Raw genomic sequence first — 13,957 nt, forward strand, 5'->3', positions numbered from 1 at the left:
CTGGGGAGGCCATGTTGTCACTGCTGTAAGCTGGGTGCAGAAGGCTCCCTGGCCAGCGACAGCAAAGTGACTAAGTCATATGAACAAATACTGGCAGCCAGGCACAGATAAACGTTACGGGCCAAACTCCAAAGGGAACCTCATTGCTGGGGAAGCCTGGTCTCTTCCACAGAAAAGTAAAATAACCTTTCACCCCCCTCTCCAACCCCCACTGGATGATGGGGGAGGGGGTGGGGAGAATAAATGCAAACAACCTTTCAAATCAAAAGAAGCAGAAGGAAGGTGCCGGCTCAGCTGGGCACCAGGCAGGGGCGGAGGCCCTGGGCTCCGTCTAGGGCCACTGGCTCCCAGAGGGGTAGCTGGGCACCGTGGGGTACTCGGGCAGGCTGTTGCCTGAAAAGTTGCTGAACTGCGCTTCCCTGGTGGGAGGGTTCCTCCAGCTGCCGGTGGTCCACTCGTCCTGGGCTTTCTGAAACTGCCCCCAGAGCCACGGTAGAATCTATGCACCTGGAAGAAAGATGGGACCCAGGAAGGGAGTCAGGAGGGACAAGCTCCTTCTGTTTTTGGAGTCTAATCAGTGTTGGCCAACATACTCAATGGCCTCAACTTCATGGAGATTATCGTTAGTAAGTAATTTCATAGGAAAAAAGGAGTTATGACAACACAGGCTTGGTAAATACTTACCGCACGCAGAGCCCCGTGCTTAGTGCTAGGGAGGGGGGGTGTGCAGAAATACAAAGAAGACAGGGCCAGGAAAGGCTCGTGGAGAAAGCGAGGGGGGAGCACAGAGGCAGGACACGGTCAGTCGGGAGAGGAACTGCAAGGAGGCCAGTCTGGCTCAGCGGCAGAAAATGGGAAGGGCTTTAGAAACTGGAGGAACTTCCCGCAGGCAATGGGCAACTATGGAATTTTATGGAGTAGGGAATGACATGGTCAGCATCTATACTTTAGGAAAATCACTTTAGTAATTGTGTAGGGGGCAAACTGGAGAAAGGAGGCATGAGGGACTGGGAGACCAATTAGGAGACCACAGTAACAGTCCAGGCGAGAGGAGACTAGGGCTGGGGGGACGACACAGGAGTAGTGAGAAGGGAACAGGTTCAAAGACGTTCTGGACATAGCAATGGTAGGATCCAGCAGCTGACTGGATGAATCAGATGAGGCAAGGGAGCTGAGGAGCTGAGAATAACGTGGAGGCTGGTGGTACCCAAATGAAACAGGGAAATTGGGTCAAGGATCGGTTGATTTCTGGGGCAAAGATAATATTCTGTTTTGGACACTCCAGGTTTGAGAAGCTTCTGGGATGTCCAGTTTAGAATGTCCAATGGGCAGTTGGTGATACAGGGCTATGGCCTGGGAGAGAGACTAGGGCTGGGCAAATAGGTCTGGGGGTCAACTGCACAGAGACAATTAAACTCATGGGAGCTGATGAGATCACTAAGTGAGAGAGCACAGATAGAAAATCTCAGGACAGAGCCTAGTCAAGTCTATGACTTTCTTGTGTACCGTCACATGGGGCTTACAGAAAGACCACACCAGTGGGCAAGGGAAATGGACTTGTTTCTCCAAAGTTCTGGAAACCCTGCATTCTGTCATTTTGATTGATGTCTGTGAGGTGATAACCAGCATCATGGAACTTGCCTTTCTTAAATTTTTTAATGAGGTAGCTTAAGTCAACAAGTATATTTTATATATAAAGCATTTATTTACAGTCTTTATTTTCCATTTTTTTTCTTAGTTGCTCATATCCTTTGACAATTTGTCTGCTGGGGATAAATAACTCATCTCATCGCCCTGAAGGTGGGAGAACCAGCAAAAGAGTTTTCTGTTGAGGGCCACTCAGACTGAGCTGCTGCCCGAGTTTCCAACAACAGGGTGTTGGGAGACAGGGACCACGACATCTCACTCTGAAATAAACAGACAGGGAAGCTGCTGGGCCTGGTCTGGTGCTTCTCTTCAGACTCCACCAAACAGGCCAATGAAAGTAAAGTGGGGATCCCCTGACCTCCAGCTTCTAGAGGCTGAACAAATACATGAGATGCTCCCAAGGAGTAAGTTCTGATGATGCAACACAAAAATGATTGTGGTGAAGAAGAAAAGGGGGAATTGTCTAGAGAGGCTGGCATGCTGGTAGGGCACTGATCCAGAAATTTGAGAGTTTATTTAAAAAGAGATATACAGAAAAATGAAAGGAAATGCAGCTGACAGAGAATGAATACAAAAGAACATAAGGGCCCTGAGAGAATGTCAGTGCTAAAGGCCAGAATGAGCCAGAGCTGCAGCCCTGAAAGCCACTGGCTTTTTCAGAAGCTAGATTAGAGGCAGAAGAACAAAGAGGGATTAGGACCGATGATAATAAGGCAGGAAAGAAGACAGAATGACCCAACTCCTTTTCTGCTTCTGTTTTTCCCTAACAAGGAGAATTATCTTCAGGAGCAAAAGTGGATAACAGAGAACTGAAACCCAAGGTAAGTGAGGAGAAAGCCACTGAGGGAAGCTAGCCACCAGGCCCAAATAAACCATATTCCAGAGCAAGGGAATCACAAGTGGGTCTACAGAAAGTCTGGCATGAGACCCAACAGAGCCACATCACCCAAGAGGGCTCAGAGATGAGACTGCCAGGACAACAAGTAGATGTAAAATGGAGAAAATCCATCCTCGTTTCTCGGACAATATAATTTTGTCATCAGTGACAGAGGAACTGCCACCACTGGACCCTGACACCTCAGGCCCTCTCAAAAGCAAAATTCACCTCAGGAAGAAGACGTCAAGAGAAGGGGAAAGAAATTTCAAATTAAGTAATGCCTAAAAAGATGAGTGAGTGAATTTTAACTGACCCACAGACCTTTCTCATCTTCGGATCCACTTTAGAAGAATAGTCTCCATAGAAATTGAAGACACCCTTGGAGAGATGCAATTTGAGCAGGCCAGACAGGCTAGCTGGGGTGAACACCTCTCCTGCAGAGGTCCCCTTTCCAGTCACTGCAGAGCAAGATGAGGGTCTGGTGCCTGTAGCTTACAAAACAAAACCCTCAATCCCTGGGCTCAGCAGCTAAAAACGCCTCTTTGGAGTCAACGGGGGGTCTTCCATGCAAGGGCCAGGCCCAAGGGGAATCCTTGATAAGTGCAGCCACAGGGAGAATTCTGTCCAGTGATCCCTGAGTCACCATCCAGTGAACCATGCAACAAGGAAGCAGGTATTCTGCTACAGTCCCAGAGGACGCTTGTGCAGGGCCCGATGGAAAACAGCGGCACCCTCTTAATGCGCTTGCTGGTGGCCAGTCTGACCCACAATGGCTTCAAACACCTTGGGTCTTCCTTGATGGGAACATGGTTATATGAAAGAGACTGTCTGATCTAGCAATCTACAGAGGGATGAAAAATGCCAACCATGCAGCCTCTAACAGCCCTGGACAGCCTGTCCATGGAGCAACTACACGAGCCTAGGCACCTGTGAACGATGATATGGACACAGAGGAGAAGAAGAAGAAATCGTAGCAGAAGGGACCGTATGTGGGAAACTTGGGGGTGCTTTTTGGTGAGGCAACTGGGGTCAAGTGACTTGCCTAGGATCACATAGCTAGGAAGTGTCAAGTGTCTTAGGCTAGATTTGAACCCGGGTCCTCCTGACCCCATGGCTGGAGCTCTATCTATGGAGCCACCCAGGCTGCCCCTCAATGGTGCTCTTCAAAATTTTTTTTTAATTTTTAGGCAACTGAAGTTAAGTGACTTGCCCAGGGTCACACAGCTAGTAAGTGTCAAGTGTTTGGTCTGAGGCCAGATTTGAACTCAGGTCCTCCTGACTCCAAGGCCAGAGCTCTATCCATGGAGCCACAGATGCTGCCCCTCAGTGCATGCCATGCTGCTCCCCAGTCAATGACCTGCCTTTTACACATGAATGTTCTCTTGGAAATGCTATGTGGCTGCAAATCTTGGAATAACACAATCTCCGAGGAATCCAAGTTGCAAATGACCCAAAGGACGTTGAAGATATGTGGTGGATCAACTGGGGAATGGCTGAACAAGCTGTGGCATGTGATTGTGATGGAATGCCATTGTGCTATAAGAAAATACGAAGGAAGTGGTTTCAGAAAAACCTAGAAGGCTTAAATGAACTGATGCAAAGTGAAGTGGGCAGAACCAGATCACCGCACACAGTAACAGCAACACTGAAACGATGATGAAATGTGAAAGACTTAGCTGCTCTGATCAACACACTGACTCAAGGCAATGCCAAAGGACTCATGACGGCAAATGCTATCCACTTCCAGAGAGAACTGACGAACTCTGAGTGCTTACTTTTTTTCACTTCCTTTCTATTCCTTGCTTCATCTTTTGGCAACATGGTTAGTATGGAAATATGTTTTGCATGATTTCACATGTATGATTGACACCGTATTGCTTGCTTTCTCAATAAGTAGGGGAGGGGCTGGAGGGAGGGAGAGAATTTGGAACTCCAAATAAAATTTAAAAATAATGCATTTTAAAAATAAAAAAGGTACATGGTAAGCACAAAGAAGCTGCAGTGAAGAGCAGTGGATAGAAGGCTTCATCTAGAGATAGGAAGACCTGGGTTCAGATTCTGCCCAAGGTACTGATGCGCTGTACAACCCTGAGCCAGTTCCTTCCCCTCTCTGTCTCCGTTTCCTCACCTGTAAAATGAGGTAGCTGTACTGGATGGCCTCTAAGGTCCTTTCCAGGCCTAAATCTATAATGCCGTACATGATGAGATGGGCTGGACGTAAAGAACACTGAAGAAATGTGTGATCATCACGGCAGGCGGGGCAGCCCGTGGGGAGAGGCCCCTGCTTCCCTCCACCCCCCAAAGGCCTCTTGCAGTGAAGCAGGGCCTCTGTGAAGGAAACATGGATCTTACAGGATAAGAAAGCTCCCGAGGGTTCGCACTCTGTACCACTCCGGGGGGGGGTCTGAAAGCCACAGGGACACCCAAGGACTTACCCTGACAAGGACCACAAACATCATGGCTGCTGACAGGGTGAACATGATGGCTGGGAAGATCATGAACACGGCCGCCGCAGCGTTTGTCTGGAAGAAGAAGATCGCTGACCACCAGCCGCTGTGAGGGAGGAGGAGAGATGAGGCCGTGAGTGCGAGAGCCGGGGAGAACAAAGGGAAAGGGATGGGGAGGGAGCCAGGAAGAGGATGACAGGACTAACCAGGCGGCTCGCCACCTTCACCTCGCCCGGCCCCTGTCTACTGTATCTGCACCAAATCTGGGCTTCAGTGGGTGGAGCACAAGAGGGTGAGGGGACAGCTAGGTGAAACCACACTTACTGATGACAGAAAGCCTACTTGTTACACATCCTACATTCCCATCAGGCAAGGCCCTAGGAAAAACAGGGATGGGGAGACCGAAGACTAGACTGGGAAGGATCCCTGGAAGTCATCTTGTCCGAACTCCTCATTTTACATGAAAGGAAACTGAGGCCCAGACAGATGCCTCTAGCCAGAGCCAAATGCCTTGGACAAGTCATTTCCTCTTAGTTTATTATCTGCAGAACAAGAGAGACAGACTATACGATCTTGAAGGTCTCTTCCATTCCTGAAACTAAGGCTTCAGGGAGAACAAAGGGGTTCTGTAAAGAGATAGGATGATACAGGAAGGAAGGAAACAAGCATTGAAGAGCCTACTACGTGCCAGACGCCGTGCTAAGCACTTGACAAATGTTATTTTATTGGATCCTCGTAACAGCCTTACAAGGTAGGTACTGCTATCACCGCCATTTTACAGGTGGAGAAACTGAGGCAAACCGAGGTTAAGTGATTTGCCCAGGGTCACACAGATAGTAAATGGCTGAGGCTGGATTTGAACTCAGGTATTCTGACTCCAGGCCCAGCATTCACCTCACTGTACCACCTAACTGTCTCCAGGATGGTATTTATCCTAGAGCTGCACCATAGGCTTGAATGAGGTAGCAAGGACTTCAATAATTAAAAACCTGTTGATAAGAACAAAAGCTATTCTCTAATTGACAGTTTAAAAAAAGAAATCAGAGAGTCAGTCTTCCATAAAAAAAAATCCAAGGCACTGAAAGTCATATGAATAAATGCCACAAATAACTACTAGAGAAATGCAAATCAGAAGCAATCCTGAGGTTCCAATATACACAGGAAGATGACAGAATAGGAAAATGACAAACGCTAGAGGGGCTTCAGGAAAACAGGCCCATTAATGAACTGCTGGGGGAGCTGTGAGTTGGTACAGTCGCTCTGGAAAGCAACTGGCAACTCTGGAAAGCTAGGCTGCACAGTGGATAAAGCATGGGCCCAGAGTCAGAAAAACCTGAGTTCAAACCCAACCTCAGACACTTACTAGCTGTGTGATCCTGGGCAAGTCACTTAACCTCTGTTTGCCTCAGTTTCCTCACCTGTAAAATGGGGGTGATAATAGCATCCACCTCCAGGGTTGGTGTGAGGACCAAATCGGAGGGTATCTGTGAAGCACTCTGCACAGTCCCTGGCACACAGTGGGTGCTATATAAATGTTAGCTATTATTATTTTGACCTCTGACCTCCAAAGCACTAAACTGTGCTTATCTTTTGACCCAGCTATACACTATTTCTAGGCCTATATAAAATCTCAAAGAAAGAGGAAAGGATCCATGTATACAAAAATATTTATTGCAGTTCTTTTTGTGGTGGGAAGAACTGGGAATTTCCCCATCTCTTGGGGAATGGCTAAACAAATTACGGCACACGAATCTAACAAGGCTATTTTGTGCTGTAAGAAATAATGAAAGGGTATGGTTTCAGAGAAACCTGAGAAGATTTATGTGAACTGATGCAGACTGAAATGAGCAGAACCAAGAGAACAATTTATACAGCAACAACACCATGAAGACAAACAACTTTGGAAACCATAAGAACTCTCATCAATGCTATAATAACCAACCATGATTCCAGGACAGATGATGAAGCTAGCTGCCCTTCTTCTCACACATATTTTTTTGGGATATGGCCAATGGGGTAATTTGTTTGGTTCGAGTACACGTATTGTTACAAGGGTTTTTTCCTTTTTTCTTTCTTTCTTTTTTTTTTTTAGGCAACTGGGGTTAAGTGACTTGCCCAGGGTCACACAGCTTAGTAAGTGTCAAGTATTTGGTGTCTGAGGCCAGATTTGAACTCAGGTCCTCCTGACTTCAGGGCCGGTGCTCTATCCACTGCGCCACCTAGCTGCCCTATTTTTTCCTTTTTTCCAGTGGTGGAGGGGAAGATGAGAAAACAAGAAAACAGATTTTAAATTAAAAATGTAAAAGTCAGGAACCCTCGTATTGAATCACTGCGGATATGACCCAAGACAATCCACCTAATCTCTCTGGGGCTTGGTTTCTCCGTCCTATAAAATGTGGACTCTAATGTTATGCCACTTGCCTCACTGGACTCAGACGAGGCAAATGCTTTGTTCTGTTTTAGAATCCCCTCTCCCCAGTACTTCCACATACATAATAGAACAGAAGAAGAGGAAGGTGCTTGAAATAAGGAATCTGTTATGTACAACTTGCTTCTCTTTTAAAATATATAATAAATTCAACGTTGAACTTTTCAAGCTGAAACAAGTACTTTGTAAACTGCAAAGTGCTCTAAAAATCTGAGTTATGATTATTATAGTGGAGTACCAGGGGGAGAAGGAAGAGAAGAAAGAGCTGGGAGGGGGCTGTCATTCCGGCTCACTGGGCCTCCATCTCTAGGCCCAGGACTCTGTCTGTGGCCTTGCTGCAGCAGAAGCTTCTGGCTGATCAGGCGCAGCAGTGCAGGCCTGGAATTGTGGCTACCAGCAGAGGCCGATGCTGGCAGACTGAGTTCAGGAGTTCTGAATCACAGGAGGGCTACAGCTGATGTGGTGTCCTCGGCTAAATCCAGCACCCATGTCTGGAGCCCCTGGCAGCGGGAGGCCATCAGGCTGCCTATGGAGGGGCAAATTGGCTTAAGTTGGAAACAAAGCAGGTCAAAGCCTCCATGCCTATCAATCATGGGATCAGGCCTCTGCTGCCCTTCCACCCGGGCGAGACAGGGAGACTCCGTGTCCAAAAAGGAGCCTCTGGCTATGGGCTGGCTAGTTGGCCTCAATTCCCCCCACAGTCCCAAACCGCATCTACGGAGCCAGAAACAACAGGAAATACTGCTTCATCTTCATTTGAAAATTTTACATTTGGCAAAAGGTTTGGTTCCCCACTCAATAAAAGCTACCTGCTAAGTGAATCCCATAAATGAGCAGCCGGCCTTCCCACTCTAATAAGATAGATTTCATTTATTACCTTAATTCAGGCTCAGAAGATGACTTCATTCAGAGCTCTCTGAACAGATGTACAATAAAGCCCAAGTGAATCAACTGCAAACTGTCATTTAAATGAATAATGACGGCCCAGTTCTAAGCAGGGTTTGTGCCGCAGACGCTGTTCTCAGCGCTGGCTGCTTCCGTTACCACGGCAGAACAGAGGAGCCATCAAGTACACGGCCTGACCGGACAGCTCCCCTTATCAACAGGAGAAAGGCTGTGGTAGCTTGTTTGCTAGTCTGACTTCCTCCTTTGCTCCACCTTTCCACTCTCCACCGCTGAAAGGCAGACATAGCCACAAAACCCCGTTACCAGTGGGGGAATCACAGCATACTGTCCCCTGTCACCTCCAGTTCAACCGCAGCTCTCCCTTCTGACTTCCTTAATCCTGGCATCCCTAACTATGACGCAGTGTGCTTGCTACCTCACTGTCCGTCCTGACTCCCCTTCTCAGTCCTACAGTCACCGAGTCTGGTGACGCCTGCTTTCGCTCCAATGCCAGCACAGGCCTCAACCCCTCCCACCTGAAGAGGCCCCCTCCCTTGCTGGTGCTGCACATGGTTTTGATCTTGTCACTCTTTGGTTCAGAAACATTCCAGGGTCCCAATTACTCCAATGAGATGCGATTCCATCAGCACCAGCGCTCTCCACCCGTGGGTGGGGGGGTGGGGAAGGCCTTCTGAACCTGATGAGGCAGGCCCTCTGGTGACAGACAAACAATCACCTCCTGGTCTACCCTTCCCGGGCCCAGCCTCTGAGAGCCATCCCCTGCGGTGTCATCAAGTTAAGCTACCTCTCAGGCCTTTCAGGATCCTGCCTATTACTCAGGAAAGTCTTCTCATCACCCTGTTCATTCCTGCCCAGCCACCTTTGTCATGCTGCATATTCCAAGCCACTAGTCTCTCTGCCTGCCCAACTTCTATCCATCTCCTGTCAAGGCCCAGTGCAAGACCGGCCTGGGAATCGGGAGTCTGCACAGAGTGGGGAGACCTTGGACAAGTCAGTCACCAATCACTTTCGGGGACCTGGTTTCCTCATTGTTTGCTTGGCTCTTTTTAGCCATCTCCACGCTATGCCACCTACTCTCCAGCCTCCACCTGCACCCAGAATCAAAGGTTCCACCTCTGGGACCCTGGGCCCTGACTAGTGATCACTTCCGGGTCACTGACTGACTGACAGCCAGACATGCAAACACTCCCCTCAATTCTATCTCTGAGGACAGTAACCTGGTCAAAACTATCTTTCCAGGTAAGGCCCTGGCTACCAATTACCCCTTAGGACTCCACCCTCCATTCACCCTGACTTCTCTGGCCAAGCTCCTCTAGACGTATTGTTTATCCGAGTGGAAGCTCTCTGAGGGCAGAGCTGTCTTGCTTGCTTGGGTTTGTATCCTCCATGTTTTTCCTTAGCTTATTCATTCACTCTTGGGCACATTCACACTCTGAAAGTTGGGACCCAGGACAGTGTCTTTCTTTCTTGTAGTAGGAACTCAATACAATATTTATGGAATAAAATGGAAAGGTTCCTCCACAGGAAATAGCCCTTTGGACAGAGTTTTTAGCACCTTTTCTTTTTGTCTGGAATCATGGTTATTCATGTCCTGTTTTCTTTTCCCTAACTAGGATGTAAGCCTCTTAAAAGCAGGAACTAGGTTTTCAAAAAGTGCAATTTAACAGGACACACGTAAAGCCTTAAACTTAGAGTCAGACCATCCCCTGCTCAAATGGCTAGGCGACAGATCCAGGGACTTCAGCAAGCTGTAAGCCCAAGCTTGGTGCTCCGAAGAAGCCACCTGAGACTGTATCTGGGGCTGGGGAGAGGGGTGAGCGAAAGTACATCTAGTGCTGAAGGGTGGCCGTGTCGTCAGGAGGGAGCCAGAGAATGGAAGGAATGGAAAGGAAAAGGTTGGTTACTGATGGAGCAGGCATCCCAGAAGCATAAGACATCCCCACTAGTGTTTGCCCTAGTAAGACCATGTCGTCTGGAGTTCTGGGTTTCATTATGAGTGCGTCAGGAAGAATGGCAATAAAGTAAAGTGTTTCCAGGTGGACAATGAGAGACTTTGCCACACAGAGACAGGCTAAAGGAATGGGAGATAGTTAATATGGAGATGATGTGTGTGTGTGTGTGTGTGTGTGTGTGTGTGTGTGTGTGTGTGTGTAGGGGACAGCTGCTTCTGGGCAGTTAGGAGGGCTGTACTGAGGAAGAAAGATTGGCCCAGCAGGCAGAACAGGAATACTGAAAAGAACAGACAAGACTTCCTCTAGATACAAGGGAAAATTTCCACAGAGAGCTGGAAGACTTCAAAGAAAGGCTGGAGATGACCACCTGCCCAGGGACACAGGGGATTCTCATTCAGGCCCATTTTGGAGTAAAAGACTTTTGAGGCCCCTTCCTCTCGGTTTCTTGTTCATTTATCTCATTCCCACAGAAAAGTCTTAGCAGCGCCTTGTACAGGGTGTGTCTACTGAGTGAACCATCTAGAGGGGCTGCTACACAAAGCAAGACAACTTCAAAGGATAAATCCACCTCCGGGCTGGAAGGGGCTTTCTCACATCTGATTGCCCTTACTTCCTCTTTGTACAGTTAACTGCATTCTAATCTGTATTATTCTTATCCCTACGTGTCTTACCACCCTGACCAGAAGGGAGGAATCACAGATGTAAAGCTGGAAGGGGGCCCGGAGGCCATCTAAGTCCAAACAATTCAATTTATAGGTGGGGAAAATGTGTCCCAAATAAGTGGCCAAGTTAGAATTTGACCCCAGATCCTCTGACTCTTACAGAAAAGACTTTTATAAATCATCTAGTCAACTTGGTAATAAAATTAAAAACTAAATGGCTGCCCTTGTGTCTGGCACACATGCAATTCAAATTTATGATTAATCTGGAGACCAACAGAGGACAGAAGGCAGGGATTCTTTCAGCAGTAGAATCTGCAAGAAGGAGTAGAAGGCCAGCAATTGCATTCTGCTCCTTCCCTCCCTCTAGTGGCCAATTCTTAAATAGTGCAGTCATTTCTAAGCAGGCATCTTTCAATTGGAATCAAGTCTTCATCCGCTCACGTGGTCGAGCAGAACCAGAAGCCTACAACAGAATGTCAGGGCTCCCATGGCATTGGAGACAATCACGTTCGATCCCCTCATCTGATAGATAAAAGAGGCCGAGGCCCAGGGAGCAGAAGCAGCTCAGGAGCACGCCTCACAGGGCCACTGCCTCCATGCTTACTGACTGAAGCACTTACCAAGTGTCCCGTTTCTCAGACCAGGCTCCCTCCCTGGACCACACCTTCGACAATCCCTAAATGCGTTCTGAACCCCAGCACGCTGTGCTGGAGGCTGGGGAAGATGCCCCACCAAAGCTCTGGCTGGGGAGAGAAACAATCTGACAACAATGAGAACACAGAGAGACTAGAATAGGAAAAGCGCGGCAGGTCTGGAGGCAGAGGACGTGAAGTTTGAAGACACCAAGTCTGGGTCTCAGTTTCTTCCTCTGTAAAATCCGGAGGCTGGACTAGATGATCTCTAAGACGACCTTCTAGCCCTATATCCTATAAAACCGATGAGAACTCAAGCAGGAAAACCTTGTGGACTGGGGCTGGTTTAAGACAGCTTGATGGACACGGTGGATGGTGAGTGACACACTTAACACAGGTCTGTTGACAGATTGTTGCTCAGTCATCTCCACCCTCTGTGACCCCATCTGAGGTTTTCTTGGCAAAGATACTGGAAGGGTTTGCCATTTCCTCTTCCAGCTCATTTTACAGAGGAGGAAACTGAGGCAATCAGGGTGGAGTGACTTGCCCAGGGTCACACAGCTAGGAAGTGTCTGCGGCCATATTTGAACTCAGAAGGATGAGTCTTCCTGCCTGGCCCTCTGTGCACTACAGGCACCACCTAGCGGCTGTTGGACTGGACAATAACCCAAGGCAGACGTAGGTTATGATGCCCTACAACCTAATTACATCTCTTTTACTGCTGTGCCGTTATTTGGATATTATATTCTTATTTAAATTTCCATACATTTAAGTCTTTTCTCCTTCAACAAAACCAGAAGCCCCTGAGGGAGAGGGACTGTCTTATATACCAGTCTATCTCCTTGTAAGGTCCTGGCTGCTGAGCACAGAGTAGGTATGTGGTCAACTTCTTCACTTACTTGTTGATTTCCTCTGCATTTTCCATACCACAGTGAACAAAACTTTCTTACTCTCACCCTCTTCCCATCTACCTGCTCTGAGGGAGGCCTCCCTTGCCCCAGATGACCCTACACCTCTGGCCATCCTCTCCAGCACTGGTCATGCCACCCCTCACCCTCCCCCTCCATACACAAACACACTTTGATCCTGGAGGGAAGGTTGGAACATTCCTTGTTACCCACTGCCAATTCCAGACTCTCCTTTTGCTGCTACTAACTCCAACTCCTCCTTAGAAGTTTACTCCATTAAAATTTTCCATCTCATTCAGACTGTGATGGCTATTGTATACCTCCTCAATCATCCCTTTAATCTTTAACTTCTTCCTAACCCACTGGTTCCTTCTCTACTGTCTTCAAACATACCTATTTCTCCACCTAGCCTTAAAAAAAACCCCCAAAACCCCAAACCCTCACTAGACCTTCACCCCTTCAGTCTTTCTTCCTTTTCCTTCCTTTTCTCACTAAACTTTATCCTTCCCTCCTGGTTCCTCTATCCTATCTGGGATTTTGTGATACTACTCTCTCCTGACAGGGCAGCTGGGTGTCTCAGTGGATAGAGCATCAGCCTTGGAATCAGGAGGACCTGAGTTCAAATCTGAGCTCAGACACTTGATGCTTCCTAGCCGTGTGACCCTGGGCAAGTCACTTAACCCCACTGCCTAGCCCAAAAGCAAAAATAAAATAAGATTCATCTTCCTGAGTTCAAATCTGGCCTCAGATGTTTCCTAGCTGTGTGACCTTGGGTTAAGTCACTTCACCCTGTTTGCCTCAGTTTCCTATCTGTAAAATGAGGTGGAAAAGGGAATAGCAAACTGCTCCAGTATCTTTACCAAGAAAACCCCAAATGGGGTCATGAAGAGTCGGACATGACTTAAACAACTGAACTACAATAACACTCAACTCTCTCCTGGTTCCAACGTGGGTATTCCCTAGGGGCCCCTGTCCTAGGCTCTCTTCTCTCTCTCATTTGGTGACCTTATCAGCTCCCACGAGTTTAATTATCATCTCCGTGTAGATGACTCAGATTTATATACACATCCTTAGTTTCTCCTCATGCTTCTGTCACAACTTACCTATTGGACACTCCAAGGTGGATATTCTGGAGACACATATCTCACACACACACGAACTATGAATGAAACAAGGCCTTCTGAAGGCGCCATCACTGTCACCCTGGAGGGGCACTCCCCTGTGATAATCCCTTGCTGAATCTCCCCATTTCTCCCACCCCCACATCTCTAGGTGGGTGCCCTCCTCTCCCCTCGAACAGCTGTCACATTAGCTCAGACCCCACCACCTCTGGCCTCCTCACTCCTGTCTGTCTCCAGCCTCTCCCAGCCTGTTGTCAAAGTAATTTCCTTAAAGCGCAGATCTGATGTCGTTCCTAGGATTAACAAATCCCAGTGGCTTCCTACTGACCATAGGTTCAACTATAAACTTATTTAGCTTTTAAAGCCCAACACAACCA

General features: G+C 47.9%; 1 protein-coding gene across 1 annotated transcript in view; it reads right to left on the reverse strand.

Moving 5' to 3' along the window:
• Positions 1 to 240: 240 nt before the first annotated feature.
• SCAMP4 (secretory carrier membrane protein 4) overlaps positions 241 to 13,957 on the reverse strand; it is a 79,700-nt gene continuing 65,983 nt past the window's right edge. Inside the window, 3 exon segments of the mRNA XM_078154121.1 lie at positions 241 to 477; positions 480 to 507; positions 4,960 to 5,077. Coding sequence (XP_078010247.1) covers positions 332 to 477; positions 480 to 507; positions 4,960 to 5,077 — 292 coding nt within the window. The 3' untranslated portion in view covers positions 241 to 331.

The sequence above is a fragment of the Phascolarctos cinereus genome, unplaced genomic scaffold, assembly GCF_003287225.1.
Source record: "Phascolarctos cinereus isolate Bilbo 61053 unplaced genomic scaffold, phaCin_HiC Scaffold_4;HRSCAF=312, whole genome shotgun sequence".
In the NCBI taxonomy this organism is placed as follows: domain Eukaryota; kingdom Metazoa; phylum Chordata; class Mammalia; order Diprotodontia; family Phascolarctidae; genus Phascolarctos; species Phascolarctos cinereus.